The 22,362-nt window shown below is 39.2% G+C and overlaps 1 protein-coding gene across 1 annotated transcript in view; it reads right to left on the minus strand.

Annotated features, from left to right (window-relative positions):
- The window catches only part of LOC122812305 (venom factor-like), a 1,464,680-nt gene that overhangs the window by 1,094,617 nt on the left and 347,701 nt on the right, over positions 1-22,362 (minus strand). The window contains exon 10 of the mRNA XM_044084707.1: positions 582-782. Coding sequence (XP_043940642.1) covers positions 582-782 — 201 coding nt within the window. The remainder of the gene's footprint in view (positions 1-581; positions 783-22,362) is intronic.

Genomic DNA, 22,362 nt, shown 5'->3' on the forward strand with positions numbered 1-22,362 from the left:
CAACTATCACTGGCCTAACACATATGCAAAACTATTAGTACCAACATCTATTCAGAAATTAGTGTGAAACAGTCTCAAGTGTTGGTTATACAATTTGATTAATTTTGGTAGAAAACTAATCTACAGCTTCTACTAAAAGAATGAATATATTTTAAAATTATTTATAACAGTAGTCCACTTACCCAGCTAACAAGACTGAATGAATGAATGAATGAATGAATTAATTAATTAATGAATGAATGAATGAATGAATAATTCACACTAGCTCATATAAACACGCCTGGGTATCGGTAGTATAATCATGCATGGGGCCTGCCCCATGGTTTAAACATGCATAAATTCTGCTACTCAATGCAGCGGTAGAAGCAGGACCATCAAACATGCAGTTTATAAGCAGTTTAAGCATGAATATGACAGTGTAGACATGCACACATGTAGCTGCTGGTTATAAACATCCTTAGATGTCAGTCATATAAGCAGGTATGTTGCCTGTCAGTGTAATTATGCACAAGTGCTGGTACTTTTTTACAAAAACTTACAAATAGTTTCAGAGCTGAAACTTAGCTGCTACAGATACTTACTTCTTGCAATTTGTAAGACATCGACTTTCTTTTCCTTTTTGAGTTTGGTGATATGGTTGCAGCAGTCAAGGAATGCATCAACACATGCCTGTCCATCAATAATATACTCCGCTCTCCGCTCACAGGAATGGCCCATTGGGTTCTCGTACATCCCATCTTCGCAGCACTTTTTCAGCTTATGGTCGCTGTGGTACTTGCTTGCTAGAATATTTCAAAAATGAAACATTAATTTCCATATAAAAACAATCCATTTCTAAAATCATTCAGTTTACTATTTTTCTATGTTACGTGACTAGATTTTATTATTTTGGTGTGTTATTGGAGAGATTTTTGTTAGTCTGGACTGTGATCGTACTAGTTTTCATTAGGTCGGTCAAATATGGCACTAGATTCCATCAGCCCGGTCTATGGCTATATTAACTTTTTGTTAGTCTGGTGTCTTTGTCTACTACAGTTCTTTATTCTTGTATGTCAGTGGTATTAACATTCATTAGTTTGCTGTGTGATGGTTCTAGAATGCATTTGCTACAAATCATTTGGTATCACCACTCATATTTAACAGTACAACAACAGACTACACTGCAGGACTTTAGGTGCACTGATGTTAGCCCCTGCTTATTGTACTTACTAACTGACCACAGCAATAGCCAACAGTGTAGCTACATGTAATCATGCTGCCTCCTGGAATTTAGTATGTGTTAGCATGGACATTGTATGGACAACCATTAACACTCTGCATGGCTGTGTCAATGTCTTGCATGTGTTACCATGGAAAGCGTATGGCCACTGATTAATCAGCCTCATTAATTGTCACCAGTGATGCTTTGCATCAGTTTGTACATAGTTTCAATGGTAACATTTGCCGGACTTTGGCAGTGTACATGACTGTGTCATTGCCTGGCATGCATTACCATGGAGATGGTGTGCACACTGATTAGTTACCCTTATTAATAGTCACCAGTGGTGCTTTGCATCAGTTTGCACAAAGTTGCCATGGTAACGTATGCCAGGCTTTGGCAGTGTGCATGGCTGTGCCAGTGCCTGGCATGCATTACCATGGAGATGGTGTGCACACTGATTAATTACCCTTGTTAATGGTCACCAATGGTGCTTTGCATTAGTTTCTGCACAGTCTCCATGATAATATATGCCAGGCTTTGGCAGTGTGCAAGGTTGTGTCAGTGCCTGGCATGAGTTACCATGGAGATTGTGTTCACATTGAAAAATGACCCTTATTAATGGTCACCAACAGTGCTTTGCATCACTTTCCACAGAGTTTCCATGGTAACATATCCTAGGCTTTGGCACTGTGAATGGCTGAACCAAAGCTTAGCATGCCTTATCATGGAGACTGCAGCTGCACTTATTTAAGTAAACTCAGCACTAGTCTCCATTGGTAATGTTTATGGCTGTGCCAAAGATTATTATGTCTTACCATGCCAAATGCATTCTATGGCTTTAAAGCACTTCCAGAAAGGGAGGGCCCCTGATGCAATTTCTCTTCTTCCTTGCAGAACCTCTGAACACTTCTTTGGATGTATCCAAGGCAGTGGTGTTATCATTAAAATGCTAAAATACTTACTGTAGCACTGACAAGCAGTAAGAACTCTTGCAGATGTTGCTTCTGAGACAGTGCAGCTGGAGCAGAATGGCTGATGAAACAGTGGTTCCAACAGTGCCAGTGATGTCAGTGCTACACGATACAGCATTTGAGGCAGCACTAGTGCTGCACATAACTAATTAAACAATGTTTTAAGGTGTATCAGTATTGGAAATGCTGGAAGCACTAGAAGTTTTACAAATAGTGGTTCTTGCAGTGCCAGTGATGTCACTGTTTCAAGATACAATATTTGTATATGTCTAATTAAACAATGTTTTAAGGTGTATCAGTATAGAAAATGCTAGAAGCACTAGCAGTGTTACAAACAGTGATACTAACAGTGCCAGTGATGTCACTGTTTTACGATACAACATTTGAGGCAGCACTAGTGTTGCACATCTCTAATTAAACAATATTTTAAGGTATATCAGTATTAGAACTGCTGGAAGCACTAGCAGTGTTACAAACAGTGGTTCTGGCAGTGCCAGTGATGTCACTGCTTCACGATTCAGCATTTGAAGCAGCCTTAATGTCACACATAACTAATTAAACAATGTTTTAAGGTGTATCAGTATTGGAAATACTGGAAGCACAAGCAGTGTTACATACAGTGATTTTGGCAGTGCAGACGTTGTCACTGTTTCATGATACAACATTTGAAGCAGCGATAGTGTTGCACGTCTAATTAAACAATATTTTAAAATGTATCAGTATTGGAAATACTGGAAGCACAAGCAGTTTTACAAACAGTGGTTCTGGCAGTGCCAGTGATGTCACTGCTTCACGATTCAGCATTTGAAGCAGCCTTAATGTCACACATAACTAATTAAACAATGTTTTAAGGTGTATCAGTATTGGAAATACTGGAAACACTAGCAGTGTTACAAACAGTGCTTTTGGCAGTGCAGGCGATGTCACTGTTTCACGATACAACATTTAAAGCAGCGCTAGTGTTGCACATGTCTAATTAAACAATATTTTAAAGTGTATCAGTATTAGAAATACTGGAAGCACAGTGTTACAAACAATGGTTCTGGTACTGCCAGTGATGTCACTGTTGCATGCTACATCATTTGAAGCAGAATTAGTGTTGCACATGCCTAATTAAACAATATTTTAAGTTTTATCAGTAATGGAAATGCTGGAAGCACTAGCAGTGTTACAAACAGTGTTTCTGGCAGTGCCAGTGATGTCACTGCTTCATGATATATTTGAAGCAGCATTAGTGTTGCACATGACTAATTAAACAATGTTTTAAGGTGTATCAGTATTTTAAATGCTGGAAGCACTAGCAGTGTTACAAACAGTGGTTCTGGCAGTGTCGGTGATGTCACTGTTTCACAATATGACATTTGAAGCAGCGTTAGTGTTGCATATGATTAATTAAACAATGTTTTAAGGTTCATCAGTATTAGAACTGCTGGAAGCACTAGCTGTGCTGCATACAGTGGTTCTAGAAGTGCCAATGATGTCACTGCTTCATGATACAACATTTGAAGCACCAGTAGTGTTGCACATGGCTAAATAAACAATGTTTTAAGGTGTATCAGTATTGTAAATGCTGGAAGAACTAGTAGTGTTACAAACAGTGGTTCCAACAGTGCCAGTGATGTCAGTGCTGCATGATACAGCATTTGAAGCAGCACTTTTTATTTATTTATTTACTACTTGCTTACCAGGAAAGTCCGACTTGGAATGAAGTCAATTTTCAGCAGTGGCACAGGGAGAAATGTTCCAGATGCATGCTTTTGCAATGTGGGAGGCAACTGGAGCACCCAGAGGAAACCCACACAAATGCAGGGAGGACATGCACACTCCACACAGAGGGCCTCCCAAGTGACAATCAAACCAGGTCTCGCTGTGAGGCAACAATGCAACCACTGCACCACTGCACTGTCCTCTGCACTAGTGTTACACATGACCAATTAAACAATGTTTAAAGGTGTATCAGTATTTTAAATGATGGAAGCACTAGCAGTGTTACAAACAGTGGTTATGGTACTGCCAGTGATGTCACTGCTGCATGGTACAGCATTTGAAGCAGCATTAGTGTTGCACATGTCTAATCAAACAATGTTTTAAGGTGTATCAGTATTGGAAGTGCTGGAAACACTAGCAGTGCTACAAACAGTGGTTCTAGTAGGGCCGGTGATGCCATTGCTTCACAATACATTTGAAGCAGCACCCATGTCGAACATGTCTAATTAAACAATGTTTTAAGGTGTATCAGTATTGTAAATGCTGGAAGCACTGGCGATGTTGTAAACAGTGATTCTGGCAGTGCCAGTGATATCACTGCTACACAATACAGCATTCAAAGCAGCACTAGTGTTGTACATGTCTAATTATACAATGTTTTAAGGTGTATCACTATTCTAAATGCTGGAAGCACTGGCAATGTTGCAAACAGTGGTTCTGGCAGTGCCGGTGATGTCACTGCTTCATGATACGACATTTGAAGCAGCACTAGTGTTATGCCTGTCTAATTAAACAATGTTTAAGGTGTATCAGTATTGTAAATGCTGAAAGCACTAGTAGTGTTACAAACAGTGTTTCTGGCAGTGCCAGTGATGTCAGTGCTACACAATACATCATTGGAAGCAGCACTAGTGTTGTATATGTCTAATTATACAATGTTTTAAGGTGTATCAGTATTCTAAATGATGAAAGCACTGGCAATGTTGCAAACAGTGGTTCTGGCAGTGCCGGTGATGTCACTTCTTCATGATACGACATTTGAAGCAGCACTAGTGTTACGCCTGTCTAAATAAGCAATGTTTAAGGTGTATCAATATTGCAAATGCTGAAAGCACTAGCAGTGTTACAAACAGTGTTTCTGGCAGTGCCAGTGATATCACTGCTACACGATACAGCATTCAAAGCAGCACTAGTGTTGCACATATCTAATTGAACAATGTTTTAAAGTGTATCACTGGCAGTGTTGTAAACAGTGGCTCTGTAACTGCCAGTGATGTCACTTTTTCATGCTATGACATTTGAAGCAGCACTAGTGTTACACATGACCAATTAAACAATGTTTTAAGGTGTATCAGCATTGTAAATGCTGGAAGCACTAGCAGTGTTACAAACAGTGTTTCTGGCAGTGCCAGTGATGTCACTGTTTCACAATATATTTGAAGCAGCACTAGTGTCGCACATGCCTAATTAAACAATGTTTTAAGGTGTATCAGTATTGGAAGTGCTGGAAATACTAGCAGTATTACAAACAGTGGTTCTGGCTGTGCCAGTGATGTCAGTGCTGAACAATACAGCATTTGAGGCAGCACTAGTTTTACACATGTCTAATTAAAAAATGTTTAAGGTATATCAGTATTGTAAATGCTGGAAGCACTAGCAGTGTTACAAACAGTTTTTCTGGCAGTGCCAGTGAAGTCAGTGCTGAACAATACAGCATTTAAAGCAGCACTAGTGTTGTACATGTCTAGTTAAACAATATTTTAAAGTGAATCACTATTGTAAATGCTGGAAACACTAGCAGTGTTAGAAACAGTGGTTCTGGTAGTGCAGGTGATGTCACTATTTCACAATATGACATTTGAAGCAGCACTGGTGTTACACATGACCAATTAAACAATGGTTTAAGGTGTATCAGCATTGTAAATGCTGGAAGCACTAGCAGTGTAACAAAGAGTGGTTATGGCACTGCCAGTGATGTCACTGCTGCATGATACAGCATTTGAAGCAGCACTAGTGTTGCACATGCCTAATTAAACAATGTTTTAAGGTGTATCAGCATTGTAAATGCTGGAAGCACTAGCAATGTTACAAACAGTGGTTATGGTACTGCCAGTGATGTCACTGCTGCATGATACAGCATTTGAAGCAGCATTAGTGTTGCACATGTCTAATCAAACAATGTTTTAAGGTGTATCAGTATTGGAAGTGCTGGAAACACTAGCAGTGCTACAAACAGTGGTTCTAGTAGGGCCGGTGATGCCATTGCTTCACGATACATTTGAAGCAGCACCCATGTCGAACATGTCTAATTAAACAATGTTTTAAGGTGTATCAGTATTGTAAATGCTGAAAGCACTGGCGATGTTGTAAACAGTGATTCTGGCAGTGCCAGTGATATCACTGCTACACAATACAGCATTCAAAGCAGCACTAGTGTTGTACATGTCTAATTATACAATGTTTTAAGGTGTATCACTATTCTAAATGCTGGAAGCACTGGCAATGTTGCAAACAGTGGTTCTGGCAGTGCCGGTGATGTCACTGCTTCATGATACGACATTTGAAGCAGCACTAGTGTTACACCTGTCTAATTAAACAATGTTTAAGGTGTATCAGTATTGTAAATGCTGAAAGCACTAGTAGTGTTACAAACAGTGTTTCTGGCAGTGCCAGTGATGTCAGTGCTACACAATACATCATTGGAAGCAGCACTAGTGTTGTATATGTCTAATTATACAATGTTTTAAGATGTATCAGTATTCTAAATGCTGAAAGCACTGGCAATGTTGCAAACAGTGGTTCTGGCAGTGCCGGTGATGTCACTTCTTCATGATATGACATTTGAAGCAGCACTAGTGTTACGCCTGTCTAAATAAGCAATGTTTAAGGTGTATCAATATTGCAAATGCTGAAAGCACTAGCAGTGTTACAAACAGTGTTTCTGGCAGTGCCAGTGATATCACTGCTACACGATACAGCATTCAAAGCAGCACTAGTGTTGCACATATCTAATTGAACAATGTTTTAAGGTGTATCACTGGCAGTGTTGTAAACAGTGGCTCTGTAACTGCCAGTGATGTCACTGTTTCATGATATGACATTTGAAGCAGCACTAGTGTTACACATGACCAATTAAACAATGTTTTAAGGTGTATCAGCATTGTAAATGCTGGAAGCACTAGCAGTGTTACAAACAGTGTTTCTGGCAGTGCCAGTGATGTCACTGTTTCACAATATATTTGAAGCAGCACTAGTGTCGCACATGCCTAATTAAACAATGTTTTAAGGTGTATCAGTATTGGAAGTGCTGGAAATACTAGCAGTATTACAAACAGTGGTTCTGGCTGTGCCAGTGATGTCAGTGCTGAACAATACAGCATTTGAGGCAGCACTAGTGTTACACATGTCTAATTAAAAAATGTTTAAGGTATATCAGTATTGTAAATGCTGGAAGCACTAGCAGTGTTACAAACAGTTTTCTGGCAGTGCCAGTGAAGTCAGTGCTGAACAATACAGCATTTAAAGCAGCACTAGTGTTGTACATGTCTAGTTAAACAATATTTTAAAGTGAATCACTATTGTAAATGCTGGAAACACTAGCAGTGTTAGAAACAGTGGTTCTGGCAGTGCAGGTGATGTCACTATTTCACAATATGACATTTGAAGCAGCACTGGTGTTACACATGACCAATTAAACAATGGTTTAAGGTGTATCAGCATTGTAAATGCTGGAAGCACTAGCAGTGTTACAAACAGTGGTTATGGTACTGCCAGTGATGTCACTGCTGCATGATACAGCATTTGAAGCAGCACTAGTGTTGCACATGCCTAATTAAACAATGTTTTAAGGTGTATCAGTATTGTAAATGATGGAAGCACTAGCAATGTTACAAACAGTGGTTATGGTACTGCCAGTGATGTCACTGCTGCATGATACAGCATTTGAAGCAGCAGTAGTGTTGCACATGCCTAATTAAACGATGTTTAAGGTGTATCAGTATTGTAAATGCTGGAAGCACTAGCAGTGTTACAAACAGTGGTTATGGTACTGCCAGTGATGTCACTGCTGCATGGTACAGCATTTGAAGCAGCACAAGTGTTGCACATGCCTAATTAAACAATGTTTAAGGTGTATCAGTATTGTAAATGCTGGAAGCCCTAGCAGTGTTACAAACAGTGGTTATGGTACTGCCAGTGATGTCACTGCTGCATGGTACAGCATTTGAAGCAGCACTAGTGTTGCACATGCCTAATTAAACAATGTTTAAGGTGTATCAGTATTGTAAATGCTGAAAGCACTAGTAGTGTTACAAACAGTGTTTCTGGCAGTGCCAGTGATGTCAGTGCTACACAATACATCATTGGAAGCAGCACTAGTGTTGTATATGTCTAATTATACAATGTTTTAAGGTGTATCAGTATTCTAAATGCTGAAAGCACTGGCAATGTTGCAAACAGTGGTTCTGGCAGTGCCGGTGATGTCACTTCTTCATGATACGACATTTGAAGCAGCACTAGTGTTACGCCTGTCTAAATAAGCAATGTTTAAGGTGTATCAATATTGCAAATGCTGAAAGCACTAGCAGTGTTACAAACAGTGTTTCTGGCAGTGCCAGTGATATCACTGCTACACGATACAGCATTCAAAGCAGCACTAGTGTTGCACATATCTAATTGAACAATGTTTTAAGGTGTATCACTGGCAGTGTTGTAAACAGTGGCTCTGTAACTGCCAGTGATGTCACTTTTTCATGATATGACATTTGAAGCAGCACTAGTGTTACACATGACCAATTAAACAATGTTTTAAGGTGTATCAGCATTGTAAATGCTGGAAGCACTAGCAGTGTTACAAACAGTGTTTCTGGCAGTGCCAGTGATGTCACTGTTTCACAATATATTTGAAGCAGCACTAGTGTCGCACATGCCTAATTAAACAATGTTTTAAGGTGTATCAGTATTGGAAGTGCTGGAAATACTAGCAGTATTACAAACAGTGGTTCTGGCTGTGCCAGTGATGTCAGTGCTGAACAATACAGCATTTGAGGCAGCACTAGTGTTACACATGTCTAATTAAAAAATGTTTAAGGTATATCAGTATTGTAAATGCTGGAAGCACTAGCAGTGTTACAAACAGTTTTTCTGGCAGTGCCAGTGAAGTCAGTGCTGAACAATACAGCATTTAAAGCAGCACTAGTGTTGTACATGTCTAGTTAAACAATATTTTAAAGTGAATCACTATTGTAAATGCTGGAAACACTAGCAGTGTTAGAAACAGTGGTTCTGGCAGTGCAGGTGATGTCACTATTTCACAATATGACATTTGAAGCAGCACTGGTGTTACACATGACCAATTAAGCAATGGTTTAAGGTGTATCAGCATTGTAAATGCTGGAAGCACTAGCAGTGTAACAAAGAGTGGTTATGGTACTGCCAGTGATGTCACTGCTGCATGATACAGCATTTGAAGCAGCACTAGTGTTGCACATGCCTAATTAAACAATGTTTTAAGGTGTATCAGTATTGTAAATGCTGGAAGCACTAGCAATGTTACAAACAGTGGTTATGGTACTGCCAGTGATGTCACTGCTGCATGATACAGCATTTGAAGCAGCATTAGTGTTGCACATGTCTAATCAAACAATGTTTTAAGGTGTATCAGTATTGGAAGTGCTGGAAACACTAGCAGTGCTACAAACAGTGGTTCTAGTAGGGCCGGTGATGCCATTGCTTCACGATACATTTGAAGCAGCACCCATGTCGAACATGTCTAATTAAACAATGTTTTAAGGTGTATCAGTATTGTAAATGCTGGAAGCACTGGCGATGTTGTAAACAGTGATTCTGGCAGTGCCAGTGATATCACTGCTACACAATACAGCATTCAAAGCAGCACTAGTGTTGTACATGTCTAATTATACAATGTTTTAAGGTGTATCACTATTCTAAATGCTGGAAGCACTGGCAATGCTGCAAACAGTGGTTCTGGCAGTGCCGGTGATGTCACTGCTTCATGATACGACATTTGAAGCAGCACTAGTGTTACACCTGTCTAATTAAACAATGTTTAAGGTGTATCAGTATTGTAAATGCTGAAAGCACTAGTAGTGTTACAAACAGTGTTTCTGGCAGTGCCAGTGATGTCAGTGCTACACAATACATCATTGGAAGCAGCACTAGTGTTGTATATGTCTAATTATACAATGTTTTAAGATGTATCAGTATTCTAAATGCTGAAAGCACTGGCAATGTTGCAAAAAGTGGTTCTGGCAGTGCCGGTGATGTCACTTCTTCATGATACGACATTTGAAGCAGCACTAGTGTTACGCCTGTCTAAATAAGCAATGTTTAAGGTGTATCAATATTGCAAATGCTGAAAGCACTAGCAGTGTTACAAACAGTGTTTCTGGCAGTGCCAGTGATATCACTGCTACACGATACAGCATTCAAAGCAGCACTATCGTTGCACATATCTAATTGAACAATGTTTTAAGGTGTATCACTGGCAGTGTTGTAAACAGTGGCTCTGTAACTGCCAGTGATGTCACTGTTTCATGATATGACATTTGAAGCAGCACTAGTGTTACACATGACCAATTAAACAATGTTTTAAGGTGTATCAGCATTGTAAATGCTGGAAGCACTAGCAGTGTTACAAACAGTGTTTCTGGCAGTGCCAGTGATGTCACTGTTTCACAATATATTTGAAGCAGCACTAGTGTCGCACATGCCTAATTAAACAATGTTTTAAGGTGTATCAGTATTGGAAGTGCTGGAAATACTAGCAGTATTACAAACAGTGGTTCTGGCTGTGCCAGTGATGTCAGTGCTGAACAATACAGCATTTGAGGCAGCACTAGTGTTACACATGTCTAATTAAAAAATGTTTAAGGTATATCAGTATTGTAAATGCTGGAAGCACTAGCAGTGTTACAAACAGTTTTTCTGGCAGTGCCAGTGAAGTCAGTGCTGAACAATACAGCATTTAAAGCAGCACTAGTGTTGTACATGTCTAGTTAAACAATATTTTAAAGGGAATCACTATTGTAAATGCTGGAAACACTAGCAGTGTTAGAAACAGTGGTTCTGGCAGTGCAGGTGATGTCACTATTTCAAAATATGACATTTGAAGCAGCACTGGTGTTACACATGACCAATTAAACAATGGTTTAAGGTGTATCAGCATTGTAAATGCTGGAAGCACTAGCAGTGTTACAAAGAGTGGTTATGGTACTGCCAGTGATGTCACTGCTGCATGATACAGCATTTAAAGCAGCACTAGTGTTGCACATGCCTAATTAAACAATGTTTTAAGGTGTATCAGTATTGTAAATGCTGGAAGCACTAGCAATGTTACAAACAGTGGTTATGGTACTGCCAGTGATGTCACTGCTGCATGATACAGCATTTGAAGCAGCAGTAGTGTAGCACATGCCTAATTAAACAATGTTTAAGGTGTATCAGTATTGTAAATGCTGGAAGCACTAGCAGTGTTACAAACAGTGGTTATGGTACTGCCAGTGATGTCACTGCTGCATGGTACAGCATTTGAAGCAGCACTAGTATTGCACATGCCTAATTAAACAATGTTTAAGGTGTATCAGTATTGTAAATGCTGGAAGCACTAGCAGTGTTACAAACAGTGGTTATGGTACTGCCAGTGATGTCACTGCTGCATGGTACAGCATTTGAAGCAGCACTAGTGTTGCACATGCCTAATTAAACAATGTTTAAGGTGTATCAGTATTGTAAATGCTGGAAGCACTAGCAGTGTTACAAACAGTGGTTATGGTACTGCCAGTGATGTCACTGCTGCATGGTACAGCATTTGAAGCAGCACTAGTGTTGCACATGCCTAATTAAACAATGCTTAAGGTGTATCAGTATTGTAAATGCTGGAAGCACTAGCAGTGTTACAAACAGTGGTTATGGTACTGCCAGTGATGTCACTGCTGCATGGTACAGCATTTGAAGCAGCACTAGTGTTGCACATGCCTAATTAAACAATGTTTTAAGGTGTATCTGTATTGTAAATGCTGGAAGCACTAGCAGTGTTACAAACAGTGGTTATGGTACTGCCAGTGATGTCACTGCTGCATGGTACAGCATTTGAAGCAGCACTAGTGTTGCACATGCCTAATTAAACAATGTTTAAGGTGTATCAGTATTGTAAATGCTGGAAGCACTAGCAGTGTTACAAACAGTGGTTATGGTACTGCCAGTGATGTCACTGCTGCATGGTACAGCATTTGAAGCAGCACTAGTGTTGCACATGCCTAATTAAACAATGTTTAAGGTGTATCAGTATTGTAAATGCTGGAAGCACTAGCAGTGTTACAAACAGTGTTTCTGGCAGTGCCAGTGATGTCACTGTTTCACAATATATTTGAAGCAGCACTAGTGTCGCACATGCCTAATTAAACAATGTTTTAAGGTGTATCAGTATTGGAAGTGCTGGAAATACTAGCAGTATTACAAACAGTGGTTCTGGCTGTGCCAGTGATGTCAGTGCTGAACAATACAGCATTTGAGGCAGCACTAGTATTACACATGTCTAATTAAAAAATCTTTAAGGTATATCAGTATTGTAAATGCTGGAAGCACTAGCAGTGTTACAAACAGTTTTTTCTGGCAGTGCCAGTGAAGTCAAGTGCTGAACAATACAGCATTTAAAGCAGCACTAGTGTTGTACATGTCTAGTTAAACAATATTTTAAAGTGAATCATTATTGTAAATGCTGGAAACACTAGCAGTGTTAGAAACAGTGGTTCTGGCAGTGCAGGTGATGCCACTATTTCACGATATGACATTTGAAGCAGCACTGGTGTTACACATAACCAATTAAACAATGGTTTAAGGTGTATCAGCATTGTAAATGCTGGAAGCACTAGCAGTGTTACAAACAGTGGTTATGGTACTGCCAGTGATGTCACTGCTGCATGATACAGCATTTGAAGCAGCACTAGTGTTGCACATGCCTAATTAAACAGTGTTTTAAGGTGTATCAGTATTGTAAATGCTGGAAGCACTAGCAATGTTACAAACAGTGGTTATGGTACTGCCAGTGATGTCACTGCTGCATGGTACAGCATTTGAAGCAGCACTAGTGTTGCACATGCCTAATTAAACAATGCTTAAGGTGTATCAGTATTGTAAATGCTGGAAGCACTAGCAGTGTTGCAAACAGTGGTTATGGTACTGCCAGCGATGTCACTGCTGCATGGTACAGCATTTGAAGCAGCACTAGTGTTGCACATGCCTAATTAAACAATGTTTTAAGGTGTATCAGTATTGTAAATGCTGGAAGCACTAGCAGTGTTACAAACAGTGGTTATGGTACTGCCAGTGATGTCACTGCTGCATGGTACAGCATTTGAAGCAGCACTAGTGTTGCACATGCCTAATTAAACAATGTTTAAGGTGTATCAGTATTGTAAATGCTGGAAGCATTAGCAGTGTTACAAACAGTGGTTTTCCTGTGAGTTATAATTTCTGTGGTCAGGGGTTTGATTCTCTCAAGCCTTGTTTGTCTGCTGCGTGACCTTGAGCAAGTCACTTAACTAGATGTTGCCCCTGAAATGGGACTGTTTGTCCAGTGGACCTACCTGTTTAACAAATAGGATTATTATATAGTTCTACTACTTAAGTATTACATTTTCTATCACCTTTGAGATTTCTGTTACGCTTTTTTTTCAAAAAAAAATTCATATACAAAAGAAACTGAGCTTCAACAAAATTACAGACATAATGATTTACAAATATATCAAATTTACCTTAATAATATCCTCAATCATATTTATTTTTTTTATTTGACATTATTTACTGGGAAAGTCAAACTGGGCCAGAAAGTGACCATTTTCAGCGGAGGCCTGGGGAGAAAAGCTCCACATTCACAATATTTCAAAAATTAAGTACAGATATTTTAAATCACAAAGTATTATTACATTACAAAAACAGCAAAAACAGATATTTTAAATCATGTTACAATACAAACATAAGAGTGAAAGAATGCTGTAATGAGAAAAAGCATAGAATGTATGTTTCACAGCAGATTGCAATAAAAATAACATGAGTTGAAGAAAATATGTGAGGACAAATTCAATAATCATATTATTTGTTACATAGATTAGTACATGGTAAATGAGATCTGTGAACATTCTAATAAGATATTTATCAATTTCAGAGCTTACATGCTTAGAGACAGTGAAGAGAAATTGAGTGCTAAGTGTGCGAGATGGTGTTCTTTTTACGGTTATAGAAGGAAGAAGGATAGTGAGATGAAGATTATAAGAAGAGGAGGAAACAGGTAGCGGAAAGGTCTTCAGAGATGAATTAAATAAGGTCAGGTAGTGCGAACACAAAAAGGAGTGGAGTACGAGGCTAGAAAGGGTTGTGAAGTGTGACTTACGTTGAAGGAGCTGTGTCAAGTGTAGTAAGTTAGCCAGGACTGGCACAGGGGCAAGTCCGAGGTTTTGTAAGGTATTCATTTAGGGAGCATTTAAATATAATTAGGTTAGAAGTAGTTCTGATGGATAGAGGTACAAACTTCCATTTTGTTGCTACTGAGTATGAGTATTAGGCTTGATCCATGCGTTTTCTTCACTTTATGGTGAGAAGTTGTTTGTCTTCTGATCTAAGAGTTCTTTTTGGAAAATATGTGTTGATTAAAGTGGCAAGAGCTGGGCAGGCTAATTATTTTTGTAGGACTTTATTGTCTGTTATAAGCTGAATGTAGGAGAGGTGAAGGGGAGTTCCAGCCAGCTAAGGGTATGCAAAGCTTTACAGTGATGGGTAAAGGAGTGTGAATTAGGAGCAAACTTGGCAATTTTGTTGTAGCAGCTTTCAAGTTTGTTTTTATGGCGGTTTGTAAATTAGTTTGAATTGGTGCTCCATAGACAGGGAGGGTAAAAGGTAGGTTTGGGCAAGAGTAATTTTTGTGGGTATGCTCAGAATATGATTGTTTCTGTATATCATGCCTAGTTTTTGATGGATTTTCTTGATATCCCTTTGGAAGTGGAGGCCAAATTTAAGATCATCATCTAATACTTTTGTATGCTGGACTAACTCAATTTCAGTGCTATTTGCCAAACAGATTTTGAAAGATACTTTGTTAGGGGTGTGAGTTTTGGGAGTAAAGAGTAGGAGCTTGTTTTTTTGGGGGGTTAAGTAGGAGTTGTGCCATTATAAGCCAGGTTTCAATTCAGATGACAGCTTGTTGAGTGATTTCTAGAGATAACTTAAAGTGTTTGGAGAGCAGATGATGGCAGAATCATCCGCATATTCAGTCTGGCTCTGGCTGACTACATTTGCAGATGATTGCAAATTAGGAGCTGTCATTGAATCTCACACTGACACAAATGTTCTCCAGGAGCGGCTGACACAGACAAACAACTAGTGTCAGAGTCATGGACTAAAACTAAATGCCAAGAAATGCATAATAGTATCCTTTGGGAAGTCATCCATCCCTGGTAACTATCATATTGACAACACACCCCTTTGAGTTGACCGAGTAGTCAGGGACTTGGGGACACACATGGACAGTAATCTAGTCTTTCATCATCACATGTCTACAGTGGTGAGGAAATCATTCTATGTTGTGCAACTCATAAACAAAGGTATGACATCTAAGTCCAAGGAAGTCATTGTTCCACTCTATTCTGCATTCATTGGACCTATCATTGAGTCCAATGCCCCCTTTGGTATGTACTTAACCAGGCATATCCAACAACTGGAATGTCCACAGAGGTTCCTCACTAAATTAATGTGGGGCGTAAGTAATATGTCCTATGGAGACCACCTCAAGGCCCTATGCCTGTATTCTGTCTCCCACAGTCTTTTGAGGGAAGACCTATGCTGGCATAAACAGCATTGTCAGACCCCATTCTGATGGACCTCCTTCATAGACCTCCTGCATACCCACAAAACAAACAGTACCAGAATTACCCATTCTAAAGACTTACACCTTGCATGTGATATAAAAAGGACTTGCTGGAAAGATAGGTATGTATTCCAGAGACTACCCTGTCTATGGAACAGGCTCCCCATCTATGTGAAGCAGAGTTCTTCCCTAATCCAATTCAAGTGCAACTTGGACAACTGGATGGGAGACTGGAAATTCATCCCTGGTTTAGCACTTATGTCTCTGATGCAAACAGGTAACCTATAAATGGTTCATCTCCCAGACCCATGCTTACACTTATCAAGGGTATCAGAACTTGTCAGAGATTTGGGATACATGGCTAGGCTTAAAAAGACCCTTGTGGTCATTAGCCTAGTAAACACCTATGAACCTATTAATTAAGGCGCCATCAGAAGATGACTGTAACTAACTTACTGACAAAAATATTGAACAGTAGAGGGCAAAGGATGGATCCTTGTGGGACTCCTGTGGAAGTGAAAGAATATGTAGAGATGGATCCTTGCCATTCTACAGCTTGTTGACTGTTGGCAAGGTAGCTACAGAACCACTGAAAAGACAGAGAGTTTGGACCCAGGGTGGGAAGTTGAGTGAGGAGTTTACTGTGAGAGACCATGTCAAAAGCTTTTGGTAGATCTAGAAATACTGCAGATACAAATGTATTAGAGTTATAAGTTTTATTGACAGTGAAAATGATAGTAATGCAGTAGAGGTGCTGTAATCTGGCCGAAATCCATGTCGAGTATTGGTGATTGCCTTATTTTTTAAGAGATAGTGGAGCAATTGTTGATAGTTAAATCTTTCAAGGATTTTAAAAAGGTGAGACATGATTACTGTGGGATGGAAATTAGAAATGTCAGTGGAATTACCTCCTTTATGTAATGGAGTAATATGTACAATTTTCAACAAGTTAGGGACACAGGATTCTTTTATTGATCTTTTAATAAGAATGCTGAATGGATATGCTGTTGCATCTGCAGCTAGATTTAGGTATTCTGGGGGAAGGTTGTCGACTGAATAGGAACAAGGTGTTAGTTTATATAAAAGCTTGTTTTATGAGTTATAAAAACTGGTTGAAAGGTAAAGTGGGTAGAGTTGTCTACATGTGTATTGGAGAGGTTGCAGGTAGGTGAGTTTTGTGAAGGAAATGAGGCAGGGATTAAGGTAAGGGAAGTTGGCTGTGTGGAAGGACTGTGTCAGATGTGTTTGAGGTTAAGTTGGCTATGCATTCTATGAAGTATGTATTGAAATAGGTAGCTGTTTGAAGAGGTGGAATGTATGGGTATGAGCTAAGATTCTTTTTTGTAACTGGGTTGATGACAGAGGATATCAAGGACCAGAATTTTTTAGGGTTATTTTTATGGCTATCTTGTAGCTGAGTAAAATCAGACTTTTTTTTCTATTAACTTTGTTCTTGACTTGGTTTCACAGCTGTCTACATGTTACATAGATGAAACTGTTTTTCCATCCTTCAAAACCATTGTGAAAGACTTCCTAGCCAAAAGCTGGCTCTGTTCTTGCTCAACACCAGGATAAAATTTATCCTTAAATGTGAACAAATACCCATTGATAACTTATATCCCCTTACTCTCCCTTCTTCAGTTCCTTACTTCTATCAATTCTTCTCCCCTGGCTTTCTCTCTAAATATACCTAAGCCTGTTTATATCATGCTTCATAATGCAATTCTTGTTTGTATTATACTGACTTACCTTTAATTACCCTATAGAATGGCTACAGTTTTTAACTATTAAATCATTTTCATATAACTTGTACCTATTCTTAACTAATGCTGGTATAATTATTTAAACTGTAGTTGTTTTTGGTATTATTTTTAAAGACTGCAAAATGATTATTCTTAAAATGTTTTGTAATACTTTAGAACTTATTATTCTCTGGGCCTCTGTTGAAAATGGACTCCTATCCCGATGGACTTTCCCGGTAATCAAATGTCAGTAAATAAATAAATAAAATAAATTCCTTAAACATGCCCACAAATATACTAACTATCCTTGTTATATTTGTCTTATAAAATAATTGTATTTTGTCCAATATTTATAATTTTATATTTTAGCACTTACTTTAATTAACTTTACTTCTTTCTGACATACATCATTGTTTAATGAAATAAACTCATCAGAGGCACTTCTACTACTTTTCCAACTTTTAGCAACAATCACAGAACAGAACATTTCTCTATCATCCACAGATACTTTCTATATTTTATTTAGAAGATATTGTCTAATATTTTACATTTGACTACATTTGGGTTTAAATTATATACATTTACAATTGCATCAGAAGAAATGATTCTATGTTCTTTTAAACATTCAATCAGATACTTAATTTCCCTTTCTTTATTGTAAAAATAGAGTTCAAATTTGCACCATTTAAAATGATGCAATGCAATGGGAAAATAGAGAAAATCCAGCTTTAGATTTCTGAATATTTAAAAATATTTTTAATTTTTTTTTTCCAAAAAGTGTTAATACATGAAGAACTAGTAGGATTTTGTGATACAACTACTTAAAAAGCTCTTTATAAACTAAGTTGCATGATTGCTGTTGATGTAAACTGCATATAAATAAAATATACTACTACTGTGTTCCCATCCTGCCTCTTAGGATCTAGTCTGTAAGATATTGTATTGTTTTAAAGAAAGATGCTATTGACTATGACTCAGTGTGTGGGAGCCCTCTACCTTCTACAACCCAAGTTCTAATATGACGCTTTACATCAATTCTGCACTTGTTTAGCTGTCATAAATAATTTAAGCATATTTTATCTTCTCTGCATTCATTTTTCAGGAACTACTGAAATAACTTGAATTGCATCTAATAATTTAGGAAGTGAAAACATCTTAGTCAGCTATATTCTGTCATGACAGGAAAACAATCATGTCTTTTCTAGGTCTGAATTAAAGCTTGGAAGTTTTTTATCAGCTTATCAAAGTTAAGATTTCATTTAATCTGTTAGACTATAGAAATTATTCCAATCAATATTACATTGTTGGTTTGTGATTAATTAGATTTATGTCTGTGTTTTCTGAATTCCATTTTAGTTTAGAAACTTTCTGAAATTCACCTAATGATTACAGGATAACAGTTACATTTGATTAATATCAGCTACCATTAATTATCATCCACAAATGTTGGAAATGTGTATTGATAAGAGGGGGAGACCTCCTTTCTGATAAAGTGGTTTTACCAACAGGCGCACCCTTCTTGGAGTCTGAGAGGAAACAAAGAGTTGCTCCATTTTCCTGAAATGCTTGGCCCTGTCCAAACAGAAGCATAGCTGTCTGTGAACATCAAGCTCGTGCAGCATATACTCTGCCTTACTGCCATACTTGGGGAAGAATACATGCAATTCTAAAGACTGACTGAGATTTGTTTCTGAGAATACCTTCAGTAAAAATGAGGCATTTGTCCATAGAGACACTCTGTCTTAATGAAATATCATGTAAGGGGGTTTTATGAGCAAGGCCTGTAACTCTGAAACCCACCGAGCAGAAGTAATAGCTACTAGAAAGATGGTTTTCCATGTGATATACTTTAGGTCACACTAGGAGGCTGGTTCAAAGGGTGATAGAATTATTTGTGATAATACAAAATTTAGATTCCATAGAGAAAGTGGAGATTTGATGGGTGGTCGTAAATGTATTGTGCCTTTGAGAAAAGCCTTCAAGAGTCTATGAGACATGATATTAGACCCTTCCTCATCAAAATGGAAGTAGGAGATTTAAGCCAATTGAACTCAAATAGTTGCAGGAACTGCTCCCTCATTGAATAGTTTTGTCAAAAATTCCAAAATAGAAGCTACTGGAGCTCAATAAGGATCAATGTTATTTTGTAAAGCCCACACTGAAAATCTTTTCCATTTGCTGAGATATAGCTTTCTAGTGGATGATTTGTGACAGGATGTCAATATATGCTGCGCTGCAGCTGAAAGATTCTGAAGCCTGGCTACGTTTGGAATTGGAGCAGCCAAGCTGTCAATTTGAGGGACTGAAGGGACGAATGAAGAGCCCCCGATGAGTGAATCAGGTCTGGAACTGGGTCCAGGATCCATGGTTCTTCCAATAGATGAGGTCTAAGAAAGGGGAACCAAATCTGGTGAGGCCAATAGGGGGCTATCAGAATTATGGTCCTTCCCAGAGCACTGGCTTTCTGTAAAACTTTGGGTATCAGAGGCAATAATGGAAAAGCATAAAGGAGACCTGGGGGGCCAATCATGTACAAGTGCATCCCTTGGGTTTCCCCTGGTGGGGGATTAGGGCAAAGTAGCTGCTGCATTTTGTGTTTGTGGATGTGGTAAAAAGATTGCAGCAAGGCTGACTCCATATGTGTAATATGTCTTCTGCCACTTCTTTCTTTAGGGACCACTCATGAGGCAATAGAATTGCCCTACTCAGCTTGTCTGCTATCACGTTGGACTTCCTCAGGATGTGCATTGCTATCAGAAAGCACTCTAGGCTGAGTTCACCCATTGATATACTCTCAAGGCTTCTCGACATAGGGGGTAGGATTTGGTTCCTCCTTTTTTGTTTATGTACCAGACTACTGACATGTTGTCTGTCTAGATTGCAATGGTCCCCAGAGGAAGAGAGTCTTGAAAGGACTGCAACATTAGAAGTACCGCTCTTATCTCCAGGACACTGATATTCAGGTGAGCCTTGTGTTCTTTCCATGTGCCTTGGGCTGTTTTACGCTGATAATGCCCCTCCCACCCTATCAGAGAAGCATCCATGGTCACTATGGCAATTGGGTTGGGAAGAACAAAGTTATGTCCTATTTTTACACAATGCAATGTCAGCCACCACTGAATGTCCTTCTTGCATGAATTTGTGATTATAATCTGATGTGACATTGGGAGTTCCTGAAAGGATCACTGGGTGAAAAGGAGCCACTGTAGTATCCACATATGCATTCGACCCAGTGGAATTGCAATGATTGCTGTCACCATTGTACCCAGCAATCTGAGAACTGTGGAAGCTGGAGCTTTTTCTTTAAAGAGAAGGGCTAGAACCTGTTGCTGAAGAGTAAAAACCCTTTCTGATGGAAGTTTTAAGGTCATTGTGGTGGTGTCCAGATCTGCTTCTATAAAAACAGTATGTTGTGATGGCAATAAGGCAGATTTTTCTAAATTTATGGTAATCCCCAACTGACAGCATAGATTCATAGTAGTGTCCCTTGCTTGAATGAGCTGATGCCTGGTGGTGGTGGTTAGAAGCCAGTCATCTAAGTATGGAAACACCTAGAATCCCAAACATCTCAGGTGAGCCGTGACTACTGCCATGCATTTGGTGAACACTCTTGGGGGCTGTTGTGAGACCAAAGGGCAGTGCTTGAAATTGGTAGCCAAAAGCGCAGGTGATCTCTGGATGGTCTGTCCATTTTTATATGGTAGTACGCATCCTGGATATCTATTCAGCACATCCAATTGTCTTTTCCTAGAAAAGGAAGTATCAACTGCAGTGTACCCATCCAGAACTTTGTCTTTTTCACAGATTTGCTGAGATCCAAAATGGGCCTCCAGTCCCCTGTTTTCTTTGGATCTAAAAAGAACCTTGAGTAAGTTCCGGATCTTATCTGGTCTGCAGGGATCAGCTGGATGACTCTTTTTTGTAGCAACCTTTGAATTTCTATGGTTGCTTGTTCCCTGTGACTGGGTGGAACGTCTGGGATTTTTCTTATTGAAGGAGGTATGGTGGAAAAGGAAATAGAGTAACCTCTGGATATGATGCTTTGTACCCAGTTGTCTTTTATTTTTAACCAGGCATCTGGGTACAGAGATAAGCATCCCCTGACTACTTCCAGAGATGGACAGGTGGGCCTCCTCTCAGGAGTACTGATAGGGCTTCCCAAAGAACTGATCTCTCTCACCCTGGTTCTGCAGACCCCCTCTCCCCTGTGGATGGCTTGTTCCATTATTGCCACCTCCTTTGCCTCTGGAGGGTGGTTCACCATGTGTGTCCTGAAAGACTCCTTGAGATTTATGGAACCGCATATTTCCTCCTTTTCTGACCTTTGGGGTAAGGTCTGGTAGCAGTGAAAAATGGACTCAGACGGCAGACAGAATCTTTCCATTTTGTTCACACCTGGTAAGCATTTCTTTCACTTTGGGTCCAAAAAGGGAGTCATCAAAAGGGGTGTTGATAAAGGATGACTTAAAGGGCTCCACAAAAGAACATAAGTGCATCCAGGAATGTCTCCTAAGAGAAATTCCTGTACCTGCTGCTCTCCTCACTCCATCAGCTGCGTATGAAAGCAGATGCATAGGTTCATAGGTTCATAGGTAGGTACTAGGCTACTGGCCCTAGGGCCTGTATAAGCCTAGCCAAAAAGGTACCCTAGCATTCACCACCCAAGAAAATTATTTTCCTGTGCCCCTATTGAGCAGAGCCCCAGATATGATCCCCAGGGTGAATTTACTATTTCCCATACAATCATCAAGATTGTTCTTGACGAGTGTTAATGAGGAGCTTTGTATGATATAGATAGGTAGTTTGTTCCAGAGTATAGGAAGTCTCTGGGACAGGAATCTATCCCTCCAGCATGTTCTGTTT

Source organism: Protopterus annectens, chromosome 9.part0 (genome assembly GCF_019279795.1).
Source record: "Protopterus annectens isolate FY-2018-M chromosome 9.part0, PAN1.0, whole genome shotgun sequence".
Lineage (NCBI taxonomy): Eukaryota > Metazoa > Chordata > Ceratodontiformes > Protopteridae > Protopterus > Protopterus annectens.